The sequence below is a fragment of the Carex rostrata genome, chromosome 25, assembly GCF_964058835.1.
Source record: "Carex rostrata chromosome 25, lpCarRost1.2, whole genome shotgun sequence".
Lineage (NCBI taxonomy): Eukaryota > Viridiplantae > Streptophyta > Magnoliopsida > Poales > Cyperaceae > Carex > Carex rostrata.
Genome location: NC_135942.1, coordinates 6,897,841 through 6,917,663, shown reverse-complemented (window position 1 = coordinate 6,917,663; position 19,823 = coordinate 6,897,841). Strand labels below are relative to the sequence as shown.

At 37.9% G+C, this 19,823-nt stretch overlaps 4 protein-coding genes across 6 annotated transcripts; 3 read left to right on the top strand and 1 right to left on the bottom strand.

The window, feature by feature from the left end:
• Positions 1-1,942: 1,942 nt before the first annotated feature.
• Positions 1,943-4,023, top strand: LOC144576154 (TOM1-like protein 2). 2 transcript variants are annotated; one of them, XM_078326437.1, is made up of 3 exons: positions 1,943-2,025; positions 2,305-2,890; positions 3,296-4,023. In XM_078326437.1, exons 2-3 carry the CDS (start codon positions 2,363-2,365, stop codon positions 3,851-3,853), a joined length of 1,086 nt encoding a protein of 361 aa, XP_078182563.1. In that variant the 5' UTR covers positions 1,943-2,025; positions 2,305-2,362; the 3' UTR covers positions 3,854-4,023. The 2 variants fall into 2 exon arrangements, with proteins under 2 accessions (XP_078182563.1, XP_078182562.1); XM_078326436.1 differs by having other exon boundaries at positions 2,300-2,890.
• A 146-nt stretch (positions 4,024-4,169) lies between these two features.
• On the top strand, positions 4,170-6,432 carry LOC144576153 (patellin-4-like). Its single transcript, XM_078326435.1, has 4 exons — positions 4,170-5,312; positions 5,462-5,586; positions 5,668-5,812; positions 5,907-6,432. Exons 1-4 carry the CDS (start codon positions 4,527-4,529, stop codon positions 6,192-6,194), a joined length of 1,344 nt encoding a protein of 447 aa, XP_078182561.1. The 5' UTR covers positions 4,170-4,526; the 3' UTR covers positions 6,195-6,432.
• A 111-nt stretch (positions 6,433-6,543) lies between these two features.
• Positions 6,544-14,332, bottom strand: LOC144576152 (structural maintenance of chromosomes protein 1-like). Of its 2 annotated transcripts, XM_078326432.1 has the most exons (19): positions 14,244-14,332; positions 13,487-14,055; positions 13,147-13,383; positions 12,816-13,049; positions 12,472-12,713; positions 11,904-12,170; positions 11,553-11,823; positions 10,946-11,070; positions 10,317-10,426; positions 10,125-10,232; positions 9,879-10,018; positions 9,619-9,708; positions 9,319-9,527; positions 9,046-9,215; positions 8,713-8,822; positions 8,220-8,587; positions 7,870-8,121; positions 6,903-7,136; positions 6,544-6,817 (listed from the first exon to the last, which is right to left on the bottom strand). In XM_078326432.1, exons 2-19 carry the CDS (start codon positions 13,931-13,933, stop codon positions 6,772-6,774), a joined length of 3,660 nt encoding a protein of 1,219 aa, XP_078182558.1. In that variant the 5' UTR covers positions 13,934-14,055; positions 14,244-14,332; the 3' UTR covers positions 6,544-6,771. The 2 variants fall into 2 exon arrangements, with proteins under 2 accessions (XP_078182558.1, XP_078182559.1); XM_078326433.1 differs by lacking the exon at positions 14,244-14,332 and having other exon boundaries at positions 13,487-14,228.
• A 206-nt stretch (positions 14,333-14,538) lies between these two features.
• LOC144576151 (uncharacterized) lies at positions 14,539-18,037 on the top strand. The gene is made up of 8 exons (XM_078326431.1): positions 14,539-14,850; positions 14,953-15,048; positions 15,297-15,380; positions 15,542-15,702; positions 16,099-16,216; positions 16,409-16,544; positions 17,029-17,204; positions 17,636-18,037. Exons 1-8 carry the CDS (start codon positions 14,638-14,640, stop codon positions 17,873-17,875), a joined length of 1,224 nt encoding a protein of 407 aa, XP_078182557.1. The 5' UTR covers positions 14,539-14,637; the 3' UTR covers positions 17,876-18,037.
• The last annotated feature ends 1,786 nt before the right edge of the window (positions 18,038-19,823 follow it).

Sequence of the window (19,823 nt, the reverse complement as noted above, 5' to 3'; positions counted from 1 at the left end):
TTTTTATAAAAAATAGCTCCACTGATTCGCAGAATCAGTGGAGCTATTTACTAATGATTTATGTAGTTATACAATATAATTATATAGATGAGTCATAAAATGACTCCACTGATCCAGAGCAAATGTCTTTATACCTCCACCGATTCACTGGATCAATGGAGTCATTTAAATTTGATTTTATTTTAAAAAAATAATCCCCATGTGATGTATGAATTCATTCGAGAGTCCGGATCATCAAGTAACTCAAAATTTTTAGTTTAAATCTGTTCCGTCCGTCCGATTATTATAATCTGAACCAATCAGGTCGGTCCGAATTGAAATACACATATTATTTTAATATTTATGTCAAAACAGATCTGATCTAAAACAAATTTTAGTTAGTTTAGGTGATATAAAACATTATGTGCGCTTAAGAATTTTTTTAGATTTTTTTTTCTAACAAAAAAGTATGATATATTTTTTTTGAATAAGAGAATTGGAGGCCTGAGTCATCCAACATCTTTTTTAAACTACTGTTATTACAATAAATAATTTCTTTTATTCGAGTTTCAAACATATAACCTCCTGCAATAAAAAAAAATATATGCAATTCCCACTAAATCAAATGCTATTAAAAAAAAAAAATCTATTATTAGTCTCTGAATTATTATGTTTGATTATTGAGTAATCCAATTAATCGAGTTCCATTCAATACCTTTGTGAATGTGTTCCTTTACTGGCTCTTCCATCTCTTTAATTAGCTCTATATTTTCTTCTTATTCACCAAGTAATGGGGATAACAAGATGAGAGACTCTTTCTTTACAAGAGTGAGTGATGGCGGATAACAAGATAAAGAGAGACACATCCCTATAGGGCTGCTAATGGGCCAACCTTTTACCCGAACCATAACCTGTTCAGAAATTCGAACAATATAATCGGGCCCAGTCCAAAAATATGGAGATGGAGGAATTGGAAACAAATCTGCTGTGATTCTTGAGAATGGACCCTGATTTTTCAAATCTATCCATTCATTTGTTTTGAGATTTGTGCATATAAAACAACAGATTTTGAGATTTGTGCATTGAAAAAAATAGAGGGGTGGATTTGGAAAAGCAGGGTCCTGTGATTCTTTTGAGAATCACAGCAGATTTATTTCCGGAATTAGGGGTGGTTCGATGTCAGGTCAGAAGTCAGAACTATCTGATTCATTAAGATTTTGTATAGATCAAATCAAATGCATACAAATTTTGATACGGATTGAGTGACTCTGATAAGATATCAGACTGAATTTTGTTGATGATCATCAGACCGCCCATCCATTCCGAGATAGAGAGATGGAATGATTGATTAGATTCGCTTACATGCTCTACTGAATCAAACACAATATTTCAGGAGTTAATTATTTTATTTTTTTAATTCTGAAGTAGATTCGCTTACATGTAGATCCAAATTATTGTTGTTTAGAGTTAAAGAAATTTTCAAATTAATAATATCTAAAATAACTAACAGTCATTAGTCTCATTTTGTATTCTAATTTGAAATAATAAATGTCTTATGTTATATTCATTATAGACATCTCATATTAAACATCACGATTACATATCAACCTATTTTAAATCAGATTCTAATGAATCAGCCGAAATATTTTCAAATTCAAACTCAAACCAAACTACATAAGAGTCTAAATTGACCTAAGCATAGATTAGCCTAGTTTATCCCTAATCCTAAATACCAATACTTAAGGAAACCGGACATAGATCGGACGGTGCGGGTTACATCTGATAAGTGTATTAAGATCGGACGGTACAGGTTACATCTGAACTTGGTCCATGAAAATCCAAACGGTCAAGGTAGATATTTAGCCGACTATATTGTGGACCGTTCGATCTAAAGAGAACGGCATAGATACGATTTCGAAAATTCAATGCTTCCACTTCTTACTTGGTAGGAGAGCAACCATTTGTAAAGACAAAAGAGACGACCATCGTTTTTCTCATCGGTGCGGTGCGGTGCGGGGACCGAGTTTCCATTTTCTATTGCATAAGGTGCTCTTCTTCTTCTTCTTCCCTCTTTTGCATTTCTAATTATCATTTCCATTAGGTTTGATTGGGTTTTTTTCTATATAGCTAAAATCCACATAAAACTTTGATAATCAAAGAAGAATTTCCAAGAAGAAAAATCCACATATTCAGAAAAATTGGTATGGTTAGTACTGGCTTATCAATACCTGATCTGCTTGCCTTATTTGCTGTGACTTTTGGTGAAGCATATTTCTTTCTGTTTGATTGCTTGAACTTTAAATAGCTCAACTTTAAATAGCTCAGTCGGTCGAGTGGGTCGAATAATTTGCTGTCTACTCATCAAAAGTAAAAAAAAAAAAGGATGGATAAATTAAATTTGGGAGGAATAGGAGAGCGGTTGAAAAGCAGCGGAGAAAAACTTAAACCAGTGGGAGAGCGGCTGAGAAGTGGAGGAGCTGAGATGGGCCGAATTGTAAGCGGCAAAATGAAAGAGATTCTTCAAGGTCCTTCTCAGGAGGGAAAGATGGTTGATGAGGCGACGTCCGACAAGCTCGAGCAGCCCGATTGGGGCCTCAATTTGAAGATATGTGCCTTGGTGAACAGCGAGGAGTTTGATGGGTCCCAAGTTGTCAGAGCTATCAAGAGGAAGATAGGTGGCCGTAGTGCTATCAGTATCAACCTCAGTCTCGAGCTGTTGGAGCTATGTGCCATGAACTGTGACAAGGTTTTCTCTGAGATTGCCTCAGAAAAGTTACTGGATGACTTGGTCAGGCTGATTGAGAACCCACAAATGGAGTATGCCAATAGGAAGAAGGCATTGCAACTGATTAATGCTTGGGGTCAATCAGAAGATCTAGCTTATCTACCCGTTTTTAAGCAGACTTACATGGTAAGCTCTCTCGCGGAACATATTTGGTTTGGTTTGTAATTCATTAGATTGGATTATTTGATTGATTTGGTTTAAATGTATGAAATCTGAATAATAAATTTGGTTGGACAATTGTTAGTTTGGTTCAAACCAAATGACCAATCAACACCCTACTTTCATTTGCTACTTTCTTTACCATACCCGCAATATAAGACTTATGAACCCTGTCTGTATCTGATTGGTGCTGATTTTTACCTAATTGCCTGGGTGAAGATGTTGTAGCAATGATAAATCAGATAAGTTGTTTTTTACATCAGGTTCACCTTATTCCATTGTTCCCCATTCTGTTTTATTATTATTTTTTTTTATATATATATATATATATACACACACACACACTTCATGGTGAATTATGATGAAATGAAGGCTACGAAGGAAAAGAATATGGCAGAGATGATAGAGCAAGTTGAAAGATGGGCACCGCATGTTTCTTCAAGTGAAGCAAGCTTTGTAGTAGGCACAGCTCCTCCTGTACCAGAGTTTTATGGTGGGAGGCTGACAGAGGAAGAGAAGAAGCAAGCTCTTGAACTCACTCGAAACAGTGTTGATCTCCTGTCCTCCATTGTCAACTCCCCTGACTTTAAAGAAAACCCAACCCAGGATAATGATTTGACAAATAGCATATTGGAGAAGTGCAGAGATGTGCAGCCTGTGATAAAGAGAATCATAGAGAGCACTTCAGATGACGACGTCATGTTGTTTGAGGCAATTGGTCTTCATGACGAGATCGATGCTGTTCTTACCAAATATGGAGGAATTAGTTTGGAGCATCGACCTGAAACTGATGATTCACTCATCTCCCACAAATCAAATGCTTCTCATGTAGGAGAGGAAAATAGCCCTCCAGAGAAAAAAGATGGACATCTGACAGCACCTGATACTACCAATCCACCAGCTGGTTCTTCAGCAAAAGATCTCGTGTAAAATAATAATAAGCTTAGTTGAACCATAGTTCTTAATTTTTTGTTGTTGTTGTTACAATAATATACATCTCCATTGGCTGGACTTATTTTCTTTCTTTGGTCTTGTTATGTACTGAAGCTAAATATTCTTTGCTGCTTTGAAGTCTGTATACAAGGGAAGTGGATTGGATATGGGCCTTACCATGTCATGTTGTTTATTCTTTTCTGAGCTGTTATGAACTTATTGTTATTGACATGGGCAAACAAGGCTTTATTAGGAAAAAAACTAACAGCACTAAATATAGAAAAAAAGCTAACTGATGGATTATATCCAGACCTTTATCCAAACGTTCCTAGATCTTGAATCTTTCCTCATTGTAGTTGTAGACCTAATCTGGATTTCTGTTAATGGTACTGTCAGGTGTGTTCTAATCTAGGATACCTGTGTTGAAACTCTTTTTACCCACCATTCATCCTTCATAATCGCAAATTAAGGATGGCAATATCGAATTTCCCAGCTGTTGTGGGCCATTACTATCCTAATTCGGACCATCACTATTCTGAGATGTTCTCTAAATCTTGTGCCCTTCAAGAAAAACCGAGGGGTCAATCTCCCAAGTTATGCTTTCTTTTAATCACACAGGAAGCATCCCAATTTCAGGGCTTGAATTGCTAGGTGGTCCTCTTCAGTTACTATGGTATCATCAATCACCTCTGATGAAACCGAACCTGCCTTGAACCCTGTGATCCCTCCAGAGGGGCTCAAGTCCTATGAGAAGAGAGCACTTATTGAGTTGAAGGTGAGATTGGAAGAGGCCATTGTCACAAATCAACTCTGCAAGCCCAGAGGTGGACAATGCCATGACAAACGCAATAGCCGAGTTGTGGCACATCCGTGCACTCCAGAAAATAATGAGATGATACTCATGAGCACAAAGCCGAATGAAGACTCTAAAACTTCTGATTTCAAACTTTGGGGGGTGCCGCTGCAACCAAGTCAAGGTCATGAATCCACGGATGTCATCCTCCTAAAGTTTTTAAATGCCAGGGAGTTCAAGGTCTCTGAGGCCCTTGACATGATCCGTAAAACCCTTATTTGGAGGGAGGAGTTTGGTGCTGATGAGTTATTGAATGAGGAAGGTCTGAATTTGCCTGAGCTCGAGAAAGTGACATTTATGAATGGGAAGGATAGATCCGGGCAACCTGTGTGCTACAACACGTATGGGGTGTTCAAAGACAAGGAGTTGTACAAGAGCACATTTGGTAATGAGGAGCAAACAGAGAAGTTTGTGCGATGGAGGGTGCGGTGCATGGAAAAGGGAATAGGGCAGCTTAGCTTCAAACCAGGAGAGGCGGAGTCTATATTGCAGGTCATAGATTTAAAGGACTGCCTCAGCCATTCCATGAAGGAGTTCCGCACCGCCACGAAAAAGGTTGTCTCCATCCTCCAAGACAATTATCCCGAGTTTGTCTCGAAAAATGTAAGCAATTCCTAGATTTTTTTTTTCTCTCTCCGTAAAATATGCGAATATGCAACTTTTTACATAGTTAATTAAATGCTTATTGCAGATATTTATTGTTCTTTTATTGCTTTACTTTTGAAAAAAATGATGGAAGTTATTCTTTGCAGATATTCTTGAATGCATCATTCCGCAGTTATGCATATCATGCTTTATTCTCTCACTTCACCTCTCCGAGAAGCAAGAGCAAGTTCATATTTGTCAGACCAAGCCAAATCACCAAGACACTTCTCAAGTAAGTTCATTCCTATATAGACTCGTTGAACGTATTTGTCAATCGGTATCAACATTTACCCGTGGTTTCATTATTCGATAGGTACATAGCACCAGAGGATATACCAATACAATATGGGGGCTTCAAAAGGGAAGATGACAAAGAGTTTTCAGACTTAAACGGAAAAGTTACCGAGGTCACACTGAGAGCTGGGTGCACAGAAACTTTGGAATTTTATATCGCAAAGGTAATAGGATTTTTCTTTGTCAGCTATGTTACATAAAGTGAACCCGCTTTCACCTTTTCCTTTCCTTACTATAAAATGACAATGATTGTATCAGCCAGGAGAGACTCTGGTGTGGGACATAAGTGTGGTTGGATGGGAGGTGAGCTACAAGGAAGAGTTTGTACCTGATGATGAAGGATCATATACAGTATTAATCCAGAAGGAGAAGAGGCTGGAAGAAACCATCAGAAATTCCTACTACGTGAGTGAGCCAGGGAAGGTGATCATCACCGTCATCAATCGAACCGTAAAGAAGAAGAGATTATTTCACAGATCAAAGAGCAAACCTACCATCCCATTGTATACTCTGCGCCGCCATCGCCGCTCACATTCCGCCATATAGTTTGCTTTATACGTTTTGTTTTGTATACATGCATGCCATTTTTTGTATAAACAAACAGCCAAAGATCTACTTCACCCAAGCACACAACAGAGATCACAATGTACTCAAAACTGTTAACATGGCAAGATAATAGGGTTCCTGTACAGAAATATTCTCCATATATAATTACTTCAACGTGGCCACAATATTATCAAACATTAACAACATCAACAAGAAGTGACACTGGAAGCATTGCAGGCAAATTCTTTTTAAATACGATTTTATGAGCGAATGTGTATTCTAAAACAGTTTTAAATTTACAAACTAAGTAGAATTAAAAAAATAGTTAAAAACAAAATATAATAAGACATTGCGTAACCTTAGATTAATTTGAACGAGTAAAAAGCAAGTCTAAGCAATCATGCCAAATACCAAATCTAAGAAGAGAACCAAGGATATGCAACTTTCCAGTTCATGTTGATAGAAGAAGACTCTCAGAACTCCATAATAGTTGAAACTAATTACAACATTAAAGCAGCACTAGCACTAGCACTAGGGAACAGTCAGATTGTTTATACACAAAACACTCAAGTACACATCATTCTCTATACTTCATGAGGTCAAATGTTAACGTTCTTGAGCAGCTGCACAAATTTACCAAACATCAGCTTCAAAACAAAAGATAAATAGAAAAGGCAAAAGAAAATGAAAGCGAGAAAGAATATGTACTTGATATCAGCATCCCTGTAGACACCAACCAGGGCCTCAGCTTTGTCATAGAAAGTGTCTTTGAGAGAGATGACTATACTTTGGAAGGCAGGACCGATGTCCAGGGTTTCTGGATCTGATCCTCTGGCCCAATCACATGACTTTGACCTTATAAACCTAGCCACCTTGGCCACATTTAAATTATCCAAAGCAGCATCCACTTCATCCAATATGAAGAATGGGGATGGCCGGAAGCTGTGGCAAAATGCACGTAGCTCAATAAGAAATGAAACGGACAACAGAAGGACGTTGAAGCATATATGTTTAAAAAATATATACGCTACATCTTACAGGTAATTGCATAAAGCCCCCTTATATGTGATATTTGCAAACAAATAATCACAACCAGAAGGAGAGAGAACATATCTTTCAGGTAATAACGACAACACACTTATTCAATAATCAAGGAAACTAATACAGTGCTTATAAAAAATAAACAATACCAGGTAACTTCTCTATGGTTCTATGGTTCAGATAGGCTGTATCAAATATGGTATGATCTATTACCCAATTGATCATCCATGGAGCGATTTGATAACTATACAATTTAGCTCTACTGGTGTTTGATTGGTGACCACAAAACATTCTTAGACTGCACTACATTTGGAACACAATCTATAACATCTAGAATTTTAGTATTACAGTCAGACAACTTTTTCTGTCAGTTTTGTCTTTGGTTGTCAAGTGCCAACATATCCATTCTCTTATTCTCTGTTATTTCTATACAGTCTAACCTAATCATTTTTTGGTCAGAATGAATCCAAATACATTGTACAAAAATAATAAAACCATTGAATTTGTTCAAGAAACAAAGAACTAAAAAAAGAGAGAAAATATTCAGTAAAACACTTTCAAATGTGATTTAAGAAAAAAAAATAACATCATGACAGTGTCGTAAATATTAGTATATATGCCGCTAGTTGATTACCTGTGGATGGAGAAGAGTAAAGCCAAAGCAGCAACAGTCTTCTCACCACCAGACAACTGGTCCATATCACGGAAACGCTTAGTAGGAGGCATGGCCGTGTACTTGATGCCGTACAAGTAAGGCTCATCCTCATTTTCTAAATTCAAATATGCTGTCCCCCCAAGTGGATGTGTGTTGCTCTTTGTTAATTGCTTGTATATTCTGTCTATGTTTTCTGATATGTGCTTGAAGGCCTCATTAAACAGCTCATACCTAATACAGATGCATACAGCAACAAGGCCTCATCTTTAGTAGTAGGAAAATTATAAAAGAAAATATTATAAGTGAAAAATTCAAGGATATATTCTTACCGTCGCTGCCTGATGGAGTTGAACTTGTCACTGATATCCTTCTCTTCCTTACGAGCCTCTTCATACTTCTTGCTGACCTCTTCCTCCTTCTTAAGCAAAACCTCATATTGGTCCAGTGCTTTGAGGTTGGGAGCAGTGCGGTTGATCTCAGCCACTAGTGATTCCATCTTTTGCTTAAATTCAGACTCAACCTTATCACGCCCAGTTACCCGCAGTTGTGCCTCACTCAGCTCACTGTAGTCCAAAACCATGGTTGTGGTCCCATCAATGTCCATCGCATCTTCAGTTGTTGGGAGCTCCAGTTGCTCCATCTTACACTTCTCGAGTATATCCTGCTTTTGGTGATTTAATTGTTCCAAAGTGGCCTCCTGTCATTACCCCCACGCCAACCTTTTTGTTAGCATGTAGTCTTCAGTAATAAATGGTTTGCAATGCTTAAACTTAATTCACTTCTTCTGTCATGGGCCCTAATTATAAAGAAGAAATAAATTACCTTAGATTTAACTTGCCGCTGCAGTTGTGCAAGAGTTGCATTGATACCGGCTTCTTTCTTTCTTAGTTCCTCAAGCTCTTTATCATACTCATCAGATTGGACTTTCCACTCTACAATCACAATGATAATAAGTATATAAATTAAAACACAAACAAGAGCAAGCATTTGGGCTAAATTTTTTGGAGAATTAGATAAATTAAACTTAAATTCACAAGTTAATTTCTCTTTCGTTTTCAACAGTTTCCCACGTTGCTTTTACAAAGGCTGCAAGAACACTAGATTTACAGGATTAGTCTTTCGCAGTACTTGCATATATATAGAGAGAGAGATTACCATCAGCCTCCATTTTGAGATTGTCCATCTCTTCTGAAATATTCTTAGCTTGCTCCTTGGCAATCTTTTCCTTTTCTCCAAGACCCTCCAACTCTCTTTCTAACGAATTGCGAGATGCGATAAACTTCGCTATTGGAGATTCCATATCTCTCCTCTCTTCATATTCAAGTCTGTAATTCCGAAATCAGTACTGAAATTAATGATAATACCATTTATGTATTGAATTGTCTTGTTTTCAAAACTAGTCTTTTACTCATCAGAAAGATGACATACTGATATTTCAATTTGGACATATGGTTTTGAAGACTGAGCTTCCTCTCCTGCAACTCCTGAGCAGCCTTGAGTTGATTCTCTTCATATTCACGAATATTGTTCACCCCCACAGACTCGCTGAAATCTCTGTATATCCTGTCCACTATCTCATTTATCCTTTTCTCAAGCACCCTTGCTTCCTCCTTTTTCTTGGAAATAAGTTTCTCTAGCTACAGAATCAAAAAATACAACTTAAGCACATAAAAGCATGTGCGGTTAAGGGCTTCATATACAAAACAAATCTAAAGCAATTAAAAGTACCTTACGGCGCTCTGGCTCAAGACGAGAAATCTCCTTCTCAATGTTAATCTCCTCAGCTTTTAGCCTTTCTAGTTTGTCTTGAACATTTTTCTACAACATATACCCTTTTATTATTAGCAATATTCTTTCTGGAAAACAGCAGCCAGTAGAAATACTTATGAGAAGATATCAGCCTGAATTGTTTATTTATTGCTCTACATGTGCCAGAATAATGTAGCCTGGTTGATACGAAAACTATACAGAAATATTGATGCAGATACCTGCTCAACATTCTGGTAGTGAATTTTCTTCTCTAATCCAGTGATCTTTTCTGAAAGATGAAGTTCTTCCCTCTGTAGATCCCTAGGAGACTTAAGTTTAGACAGTTCTGCTTCATACTCAGCCTTTTTGTTCTTCACGGCTGAACATTTGTCACACAATAAGAAAAAACAACGTTTATTAGAATAAAACACTAGCATGACATGTGAGCGACACTAACCAGAGGTATTGACATGAAGGATACAAACCTTCGATTTTGCCATCATCCCACTTATTTGATCTTGCCTCCATTCCGCCACTTATTCCACCAGTCATTGTGCCGGCTTTCGTTAGTAGTATACCGTCAACAGTCACAACTAAACATGGAAATTCTCACAATTACAAGGACAGATTTTAAAGATGCATCACAAAATTATAATTAGTTGAAAGCGGAAACTTACCCTTGTGCCTCTCACCACTCCAGCTTAGTTCTTTAGCTTCGTCAAGGCCATCACAAACAAGTGTATTTCCAACAGCATACAAGACAGCCTTCTCCAATGATCGGTCATATGTAAGCAATAGTTAAGTCAACAAAGAATTCATGCAGTTAAGAACCACATGGACTTAACTGGGCTAGAATGGCTGATTTGTTTGACACCAAAACTTCATTCCAAAGTTAGAACTACCCATTTTTTTTTTGGCCATCAAACTTCATTGAAAATATATAATTACCCAGTTGGCTGTTTTAATTTTTGACCTAAAAAGCTCCACTGCACTTGACTAATTCTTATTGCCCAATTAGATATAAATAATACACTGAGATCACATACACTGCTAGATTTCATTAATTAATTAAAATATGAAAATAAGACTAAGTTCCTTGCTGGCTGTACTTTTTACTTGAGGTACTATATACCTAAATCTAACTTTTTTCCCTTCAGTAATACAAACTGTTAGTGGGCAATTCGCCCACTAACCTTCAGAAAAGAAAATCAGACCACATTCTAAAATGAAGAATATCTAGGAAGTTGTAGAAATTAAAAATGACCATGGGATTTAAAATGTCAGAGAAATATAAAGTGAAGGATATTGTATAATATCGAAGACAAGACGAGCAGTTCTGCCAAGAGAACGCAGCCTTTCCATCACAGGTTTCACACGAATACACTGGAGAGGTATGAAGGTCATGGGAGGCTTCCTCTGCTCTTTCAAATACTGCATCAGATGCACCCACATTAGCACTAGGCTGCTACTGTTTAAATGTTCAAACCAATAGACAAATTATCATAGTTCTTCCATTGCTAGTGGGTCAAACTACAACAAACAATCACAGACACTAATGAACAACAAACAGTATGGTACTGCTCTCGCCGCTTTCTCTGTTTTTTTTTTGTCAACAAGTTAGCTCCAGCAGATAATATGTTAGGTCCCAATTATTCTTCTCTAATTAAGCATGATTGACCGTCTATCTGCGCCAATTGAACATTGCCTAAATATGTCCTCGACTATAAAGAAACCTTGACCTGCACATACCATGTATAAAAGCAAGTACCAGACCCTACCAGAACTATAACACAAGTAAAGAGCCAACCTTTAATTTCTTCGGGTATCTTTGGCAGAAAGAAACAGACAACAAGTATACCCAAATTACTACAGCAACATCAAGTTTGTGCACAAATAGAAAGAAGAGTTGGTACCTTAATGCATTCTTTGCCAGTGTTCTCATCTTCAACTACAACAGCATCCATAAATTTACCCATAGCAACAGTGACAGCAAGGTTATACTTCTTTTGTGAGGGCCTACAAAGTTCGGTCATTCTACCATGCACACCTGGGAACAGTTGTTTCAGACTTTTTACTGTCTCAGCAAGATGACTATCTCTCTGACTCTCATGCTTGTCTGCCCTTAGTTCCCGCAGCTCTGCCTCTTTTTCCTTCACTTGAAGCATCAGTTTGTCATACTTTGTCCTGAAATCAGATATATTTGAATTAACAATGGCAACAAAACTAAATTCAAGTCAGAAAATGCAATGAGATAATGAACATACTCAGTAGATCTGCGTTCGTCAGCAATCCTCATGATATTCCTTTTGTGATCATCGAGTTCTTTCTGAAGGTTGGAGATATTGTTTTTTATTTTCTTAAGTTTAGCTTCCAAATCAGCCTCATGAGAAGAGATCTCCACCTTCCGATCCCGCAGCTGTTCCATATTCTCATTCATGTTCTTGAGAGCCTCTTCATCAGCATGCAACTGTCTGTCATAAACCTCCTTCTCATCTTTCAACTTGGCTGTTTTCATCCCTGCCTCTTCCTTGCTGGCACAAGCATGCAAAAAGGAAGCTTTATATTAGACACAAGCATCCAACCAATACCATTCAGCATTTTTTTAATAAGACATTTTGCAAATTCAACCAACAAATTTTCTGTTGTGTTTGTCCACAACCTCAATAGAGCACTAAATCATCTAAAAGTTTGGTGTTGTGTGCGGATATCACATGAAGTCGAGTTTTAGTTGCAAGAATCAGAAACATTGGGTATTATCAGCAAGTATCACAAAATGTCAGGAGCATTTGCACAAAAAAAAAAGGCCCTTAAGAAGTCTGAGTTGAATTTTACATTCGATGGTACTCCATGAGCTGATCATCAGCTAATTCAAGTTTGCCGATACTACTATTGTGGCCCTGATCATTAAGCATTTCAATTGATCTTCTCACATCTTCAAGGTCATCACGCAACTTCTTCACTTCTCTTTCATGCTTCCTCTTTTCTTCATTCTTTTTCTCAAGATCTTTAGCACAGCTCTTCATTTTTGATTTGATGCGTGATGTCTGCTCCTTTAGCTTAAGAAGATCAGGTTGCTGAAATAGAAAAGGCAATGTCAAAACTGTCTTAGTACCTAGTTTTAGCCAACATCGTCAGAAACCATATATGAGAAAAGGTATTGAGCAAAAGAACTATACCTTTTTATCAAGTTCAAGTTTCTTCTTGGCCATAGTCTTTTCAGATGAAAGAATTTTTTTCAAGTACACACTTTGCTCTTTCTTCTTGGCTTCTAGTTGATGCTCACAATCCTTGTGCTCTTCTTTAACCTTCTCAAGACCTTCTCGCTCTTCTGCAAGTTCAGCATCTATTTCTTCTATTTTTCTCTCTAAGATGTACAGTTGCCATAGAGCATACTTAGTCTTCACAACTTTCTGCAGATTCAAAAGTAAAACACAACAGCCAGACATCATTTGCAGAATAATCACATGATAAAATAGTAAGATGATAAGAATACGGTCAATGTGATACCAGCTCTTCTTGCAAAGCGAGATGCTTCTCAGCCTCCTCTTTCTGAGCCTTCTTTTGTTTCCGCTCTGCTACAACATTCCTCTTTTCAGAATAAACAAGTGCAGATTTCGCCTGAGCTGCTGAAACTTGTTCACTAAGATCATCATAGTCTCTTTTGAGCTCATCAGAACCTGATATCTGCTCAATCAACCCAGTCAATTCCTTGGGGTTCTTAGAGGCAATTGATTCAACATCTCCCTGTCAAAAATCCAATTTATTTTTCATTTTCCATTATCTATGAAGTAATTCATTCAGGAAAAGACTAAATAGTACAGTAGACATGAGGGAGCCAGTAGGATACCTGGAAGACAAGGAAGTTGCGAGCCTTGACGAGGATGCCAAAAGACTTGAGCTTAGCATTGTATTCATCCCAAGTGCAAACTCTGTTGTCAAGTCGATACTCGCTTCCACCCTGCCCAGTGATGGTGCGGGTGAACTGGATTTCATTCTCTGACCCGTTATCAATCTGGTGGTATATAAGCCGCACAAATGCCCTCCTCCCTCTCTGCTCCTTCTCCTTGTCATCAAAGGCATAAATCAAATCCTTCAACTGGGCCCCACGCAGATGACCAGACCGGACCCCGAGCACAAAGCTGATGGCATCCATCAGGTTTGACTTTCCAGCTCCGTTCGGCCCAATTATAGCTGTGAAATCGCAAAACGGCCCGATTGTCTGAAACCCTTTGTAGGATTTGAAATTCTCCACCTCCAGCCGATGGATCTTTCCTTGACCAACCACCCACGACATGGCTTCCAACGAGAAATCACTGTTTCTCTTCTGGTAGCTAGGTTTTCAAGTCGTACTCCAACCCCTAGAGGTTTAGGGTTTTGCAATTCCAGCGAAATGCTACGGTTAAACCGATTGGTGTTCTGAAACACAGTTCAAATTAGGGTTAGAAGCTTGGAAATTTTTGTGTTTTGAAGGACAAACTAGGATCAGAACCTTCAAGTAACCAAAGTGGATTCCTCAACCGGAGGGAATTGTTTTTTGGCTACGGAAATTTGAGAAAAAAAGGAGGGAAAAGAAGAGATTTGGGGGGAGGGAATGGGGAATTTACCTCATACGGGTGTGGGTCGAGTGCGAGTTGCTAGTAGACTAGCGTCGACTCGACTTGCCTTCAGTTATCAGCATAGAAACGGCACTTCCTTCCCCAACAAGCAGCAGTAGTCTAATGGGCTAAGAATAAATTTGGGCCAAAATTATAAAAGAAAAGTGTAGGGGTGCCTTATCCAAGCTATCTCCAGCCCATATAAGGCCCGGAATGATTTTGAGCAGCCGAGAATTTTTAGTTCCGTTCTTTCTTTGTTCAGTCACTTCAGTGCATCAATTATACTTTCCCTTTCAAAAGCCTTATCATCTTATCGTTCCGCAGGCGCGCGCCAAAAAAAACAACAGAGAGAGAGAGAGAGAGAGAGAGAGAGAGAGAGAGAAACTGAAGAAAGGTGAGAAAGATGGCTTCTGCAGCCATGGCAGGTCGTCCTTCTCCCATCCACACTCTCGGCCGTCTAGAGACAAAGCCACCAAAGCTGTACCGCTTGGGCATAACTGGCCGCACAAGGCAACGGACGCCTCCAGTTCGAGCCAAGCTCGCAGAGAAGAACCAGCTAGTGTACAAAACCCTTGGCGATTCTGACCTCCTCATCAGCGAAGTCACCCTTGGCACTGTCTCTTTCTTCTCCTTTGTTTTCCAATTTTCCAATGTATACAATTTCTTCATGTTGTACTTCTCTTCACTAAATTAATGTCGGTACTTCCTCTATATATAGATGACATTTGGAGAGCAGAATACTGAGAAGGAAGCTCATGACATGCTCGCTTATGCATTCGACCATGGAGTCAACACTCTTGATACAGCCGAAGCTGTCAGTTTTACTTTTATATCTTTTTTTCTTGTCAGGCTTTTTATCGAACACTTGGTATTCATAAAACAGGTTTCTCATAAAACATGAAATCCATCTCTAAACCCATTTAACTTAAATTTATTCACTATTTGATATAAATTGACCACCAAATAAGTTAGTTTTGCAATTTTTCATCAACATATGGGTATGATCAGGCAACTAATTTCAATTGTTTTGATGTTAACTTGACGTGCTTCCTTTGTGTCAAGTATCCAGTCCCAATGAAAAAGGAGACTCAAGGATCAACTGATCGGTACATTGGTAGCTGGATGAAGTCTAAACCACGTGACAAGGTACATAAAGTTCTGATAATGTTTCTAAGTTCTAGTGTTTTATCATTTCCTTTTACTCAATTAATTGATTTACTTCATGACTGTTAGTATTTTAATTTGCTTTCAACAAGTACATCTATGTTATCAATCTGATGCATAATTGACAATTCTTGATTTTACAGCTTGTTTTGGCTACAAAAGTATGTGGTTACTCCGAGAGATCTAGCTATATACGTGAAAATGCAAATGTTCTACGAGTTGATGCTCTTAACATCAAAGAAAGTGTAGAAAAGAGTCTAATGCGTCTCTCGACTGATTATATCGATCTGCTTCAGATACACTGGTTTAACCTTCTATAAATTAAGATGTTATTTATTCATTGAAATTTAGTTGCAGGTATAAGTGATCTTTTCAAGTGTTTTTATAAAGATGGAGTTATAATTTAGTCTTGATCCGAGCAATATCTTTGGAAGAGGCTCCTAATTCCTATTCTTGTAACAGTATTTGAAGATGATCTTGGTACAATTCATGCGAACGTACATCCATTAAGATGTTATAAACAATTTGTAACTTAAGCTTATTTTCCAAAAGTATTCTTTGAAATTAAGCCAACAATTTTCAATATCTTTCTGTTTCCTTAGCTAGTCTCATGTCCTTTTGTTCAATAAGCTGTTTTCTTTTGTGTGGACTCAAATATCTCAGCTAAAACTTCTCTCATGAAATTAAACTCTTCTTTTAGGCCAGATCGATATGTAGCGTTATTTGGGGAGTTCTCTTATGATCCAGCCAAATGGAGGCCAAGTGTACCCTTTGAGGAGCAACTGAAGGCCTTTGATGAGCTTATATCTGCTGGCAAGGTGATATGATATGATTTATATTTTTCTTTCCTTTTATTCAATTTGCTTTATATTTGTTTTTCTGCTAAGAAACCCTATATTTTTATGAGTCTAGGAAGACTTTGATTTTATTAACACTTAAAATTAAGAGCATTGATTTTCTGTAACAAGGAGTTCAACTATATTACTGAACATTTTGTTTATGTTATGTAGGTTCGGTACATTGGAGTTTCAAATGAAACATCATACGGGGTGATGGAATTTGTGCATGCTGCAAGGAATGCTGGGCTTCCCAAAATAGTTAGCATTCAGAACAGCTATAGCCTTCTTGTTCGGTGCAAATTTGAAGGTTTATCCAATCTCCATATATGTTCTTAGTTGTATCTCCATGATTGTTACAAGTTCTGACCGACGCACAGTCCAACTAAGATATGGTTCAATTATTTTTGGTTGAGGTCAATATCGAATTGGATAGCTTTGGTAAGTCCTCTTGTGTCTTGGTCTGTTTAAGGGTGGCTATTGATGCTGAATTCTCCATGTCATGTCCGATTTCAATTTAAATCATCATTTTGATAAGGGGTCAGAATCAGATTTCAGTTATCCTTACTCAGATTTGGGTTGGATTGTGCTCGTGTATAAGTTGGTTGCTAGGTTTTGTGGTTTGAGTTGGGTCTAATAAAGTGAATTCCTGTGTTCGAGCAATGTTGGTGTTCAAGTTATTTTCAGCTGGATTGCATTATGCAATTTCATTTTGTGCTTACAAGCATTGAGTTTTCTGAGAAGTTTCATTTTCGCAATCCTGATTCAAGCATCAATTTGTCATATTTGTGCAGTTGACCTGGTGGAAGTATGTCACCCCAATAACTGCAACATTGGGCTATTAGCTTACTCTCCTCTTGCTGGTGGGGTTCTCACTGGTAAGTATCTAAATAACTCTCAGGTTGCACAGAGAAGCCGGCTAAATCTTTTTCCAGGCTACATGGACAGATACAACAAATCTTTAGCCAAGGTACTTCCTTTCTTTTGTACAGTGAACTTGGTCAAACTAATGAAGTAAATTACACGAATAACACCTGACATATCTCATTTTTTTCATTTTACAAGGTCCAAACATAATCCCTAAACTTCTGAACTTGTGGAGTTTTGCTTCCCACCAAAACCTTGTGACCAAAAGCATGGATGAAAATGTTAGCAAATAATTTAAATAGAATAGTTACTTAGAGGATGTCTTCTGTTAAAAAATTACTAATGCCACGTTACCATTGACCATAAATAAATTCAATTTGTTGAGTGACCTGGATCGACTGGTACTAATTTGAATGCCTTGGGACCTGGAAATGTGAAATCCTAGGGGTAATTTGTGTAATGCCTTGATGAAAATGTTAACTCGTTCTAGCCAGGGGAAACTCAGATCCTGTACTCTCTATTCATGTGTTTCAGGAAGCAACTGGTCAATACATAGAGCTGGCAACGAAGCATGGGCTTACTCCTGTGCAGCTTGCACTTGGATTTGTGCGTGACCGACCTTTCACGGCAAGCTCCATAATTGGAGCTACTTCTGTGGATCAGCTCAAGGAGGACATTGATGCATTTGTCACAACCCCACGGCCACTTCCTGTCGAGGTTACTGATGGCATTGAACAACTCTTCAAGAGATACAGGGACCCTGCTGTGATTTGACCATACTGACGTGTTCATAGATTTCTTTTACCAAGTCAGGAACTTTAAAGAGACTACCTGAATACTTGCAGATATAATTTGTTTAATCAATTTTTGTTGTGTTCTTTCCCTTTGACCCCATATTTGCTTCCAATTATTGTTCTGTTAAACCAAAATGAAAAATGAAATTTTAATTTCTGTTCCCTCTAATATTTGGGAATGGAAATTCTACATTGGAATTACGAATCCACAGAATGACAGTTGCTAAATAAATTTCTTGGTGGAGAGTAAACTACTGCTTTGCAATAGAAATAAATTTGAGCTCATTCTTTTAAATTCTTCTGTCAAGTAACATCATTATCTTGGAAATTTATCTTTGATGAGTACAATTTGCCAATAGGCTTTTATGTTTAACAAAGTTGAAAAAATAATAGCATAGACTACTAAGGGAAGGAATTGCTGGTATGATGATACTGGCACAAGCAATACCTCTAATTCTTTATTTGGTTACCCTTGGTCTTCTACGAGACAAATCTAAATGAACCAAAACACTTTCACTGAGCAGCTTGCAACCAGAAACTCAAATGATCATGCAAGTCAAACCTGGCTTATCCCGAGAAAACCATGCGGAACAGGAAATTAGTTGGGAAAAAAAAAAAAAAAACTGAAATGACTGAACCGAGCTAGTGGCTGAAGTGATATGTTACTAAGGGTGTGCTCGAGTTGGGAGGGACGGAGGGGAGGGTGAGAGAAATTTCTACGCTAACCTGCTCGACAATCGAATATCGAAAGGGAAGAAAAGGCAAAGCGGGTGGATGGTTCACCCTGCGGGACCGAAAACCGTCACCCCCGATTTGGGGGTGTACGTGAAGGAAAAATGCCGATTTTTTTATTAATAGAAAAAAAATAAAAAAAATATCGAAATACGAGAGTATTGTTAGATTTTTTCGAAAAGTAGGTAGGATGGGTCGTGTTAACCCGTCCCACCGGACGGGTCTAATTAACCTGTCCGGGTTAATCCTTGATCTTACCCTTAACGACCTTCACGGAAAAAAAAAACAAAAGAAAAACCCGGACGGGTTTAGAGGTCCCGTCCCCCCAAAAAAAAAAAAAAAGAAGGAAAAAACTCGGACGGATTTAGGCTTCTCGTCCCGACGCTAAATCAAGGATGAACCGCCAAAACAAGGATGCAAGAACTACTCTACTACCTTACTCTTCCGGAAACAGAGAGAAACATTTTGGATATGGCCAGCAAAGGTACACATAGCCTACTGACTGCCAAGAGAATAATTTTGAATATGATCCGCAAAAGAACCGAGAACTTTTTGTGAGAATGGTAATTGATAACAAAAGCATGTTGGAACATGTGGATAATCCTTTTTTGGAAGAGTTTGCAAGGTCCCTTCAGCCATTGTATTGCCATGTAACTCGGATGGCTGTTGAGGAAGACTGCCTCACCTTTTATAAAAATGAGAAAGCCAAGTTGAAAGATGAAATCACCAAGCTAACTTCTAGAGTCAGCCTTAGTGTGGATTGGTGCAATAATCCTAAATTTTCAATCTGGAGTCCGAGTTTTTGTGTTGCAGCACATTTTATCAATAATGATTTCAAATTGGTAAAAAGAATAATTGGGATTGAGTCCGAGTACTACTTACGATTTGGTGCTGAGAGAATCCTGAATGATTGGGGACTTGGTGAAAAAGCTTTTGCATCTACTAAAAAAGCTTATGATGTCATTGAAAGTGCCAAGTTCAATGTGAAGTGCATTCTGGAGTGTTTTCGTTCAATAGCTTTTGTATTCTTTAAAATTGAAATTCTCACAATTTCAAGTATTGAAAGAATGATGAAGGACGTGAATGAATATTTTCTAGAAAAAAATGTGCTATTTCAACCAAATTGCATCGGAACATAATCTTCCTACTAAATTAGAGTTCCTGCTTAATAACGGAGTAGTACTGGGTTCTTATTT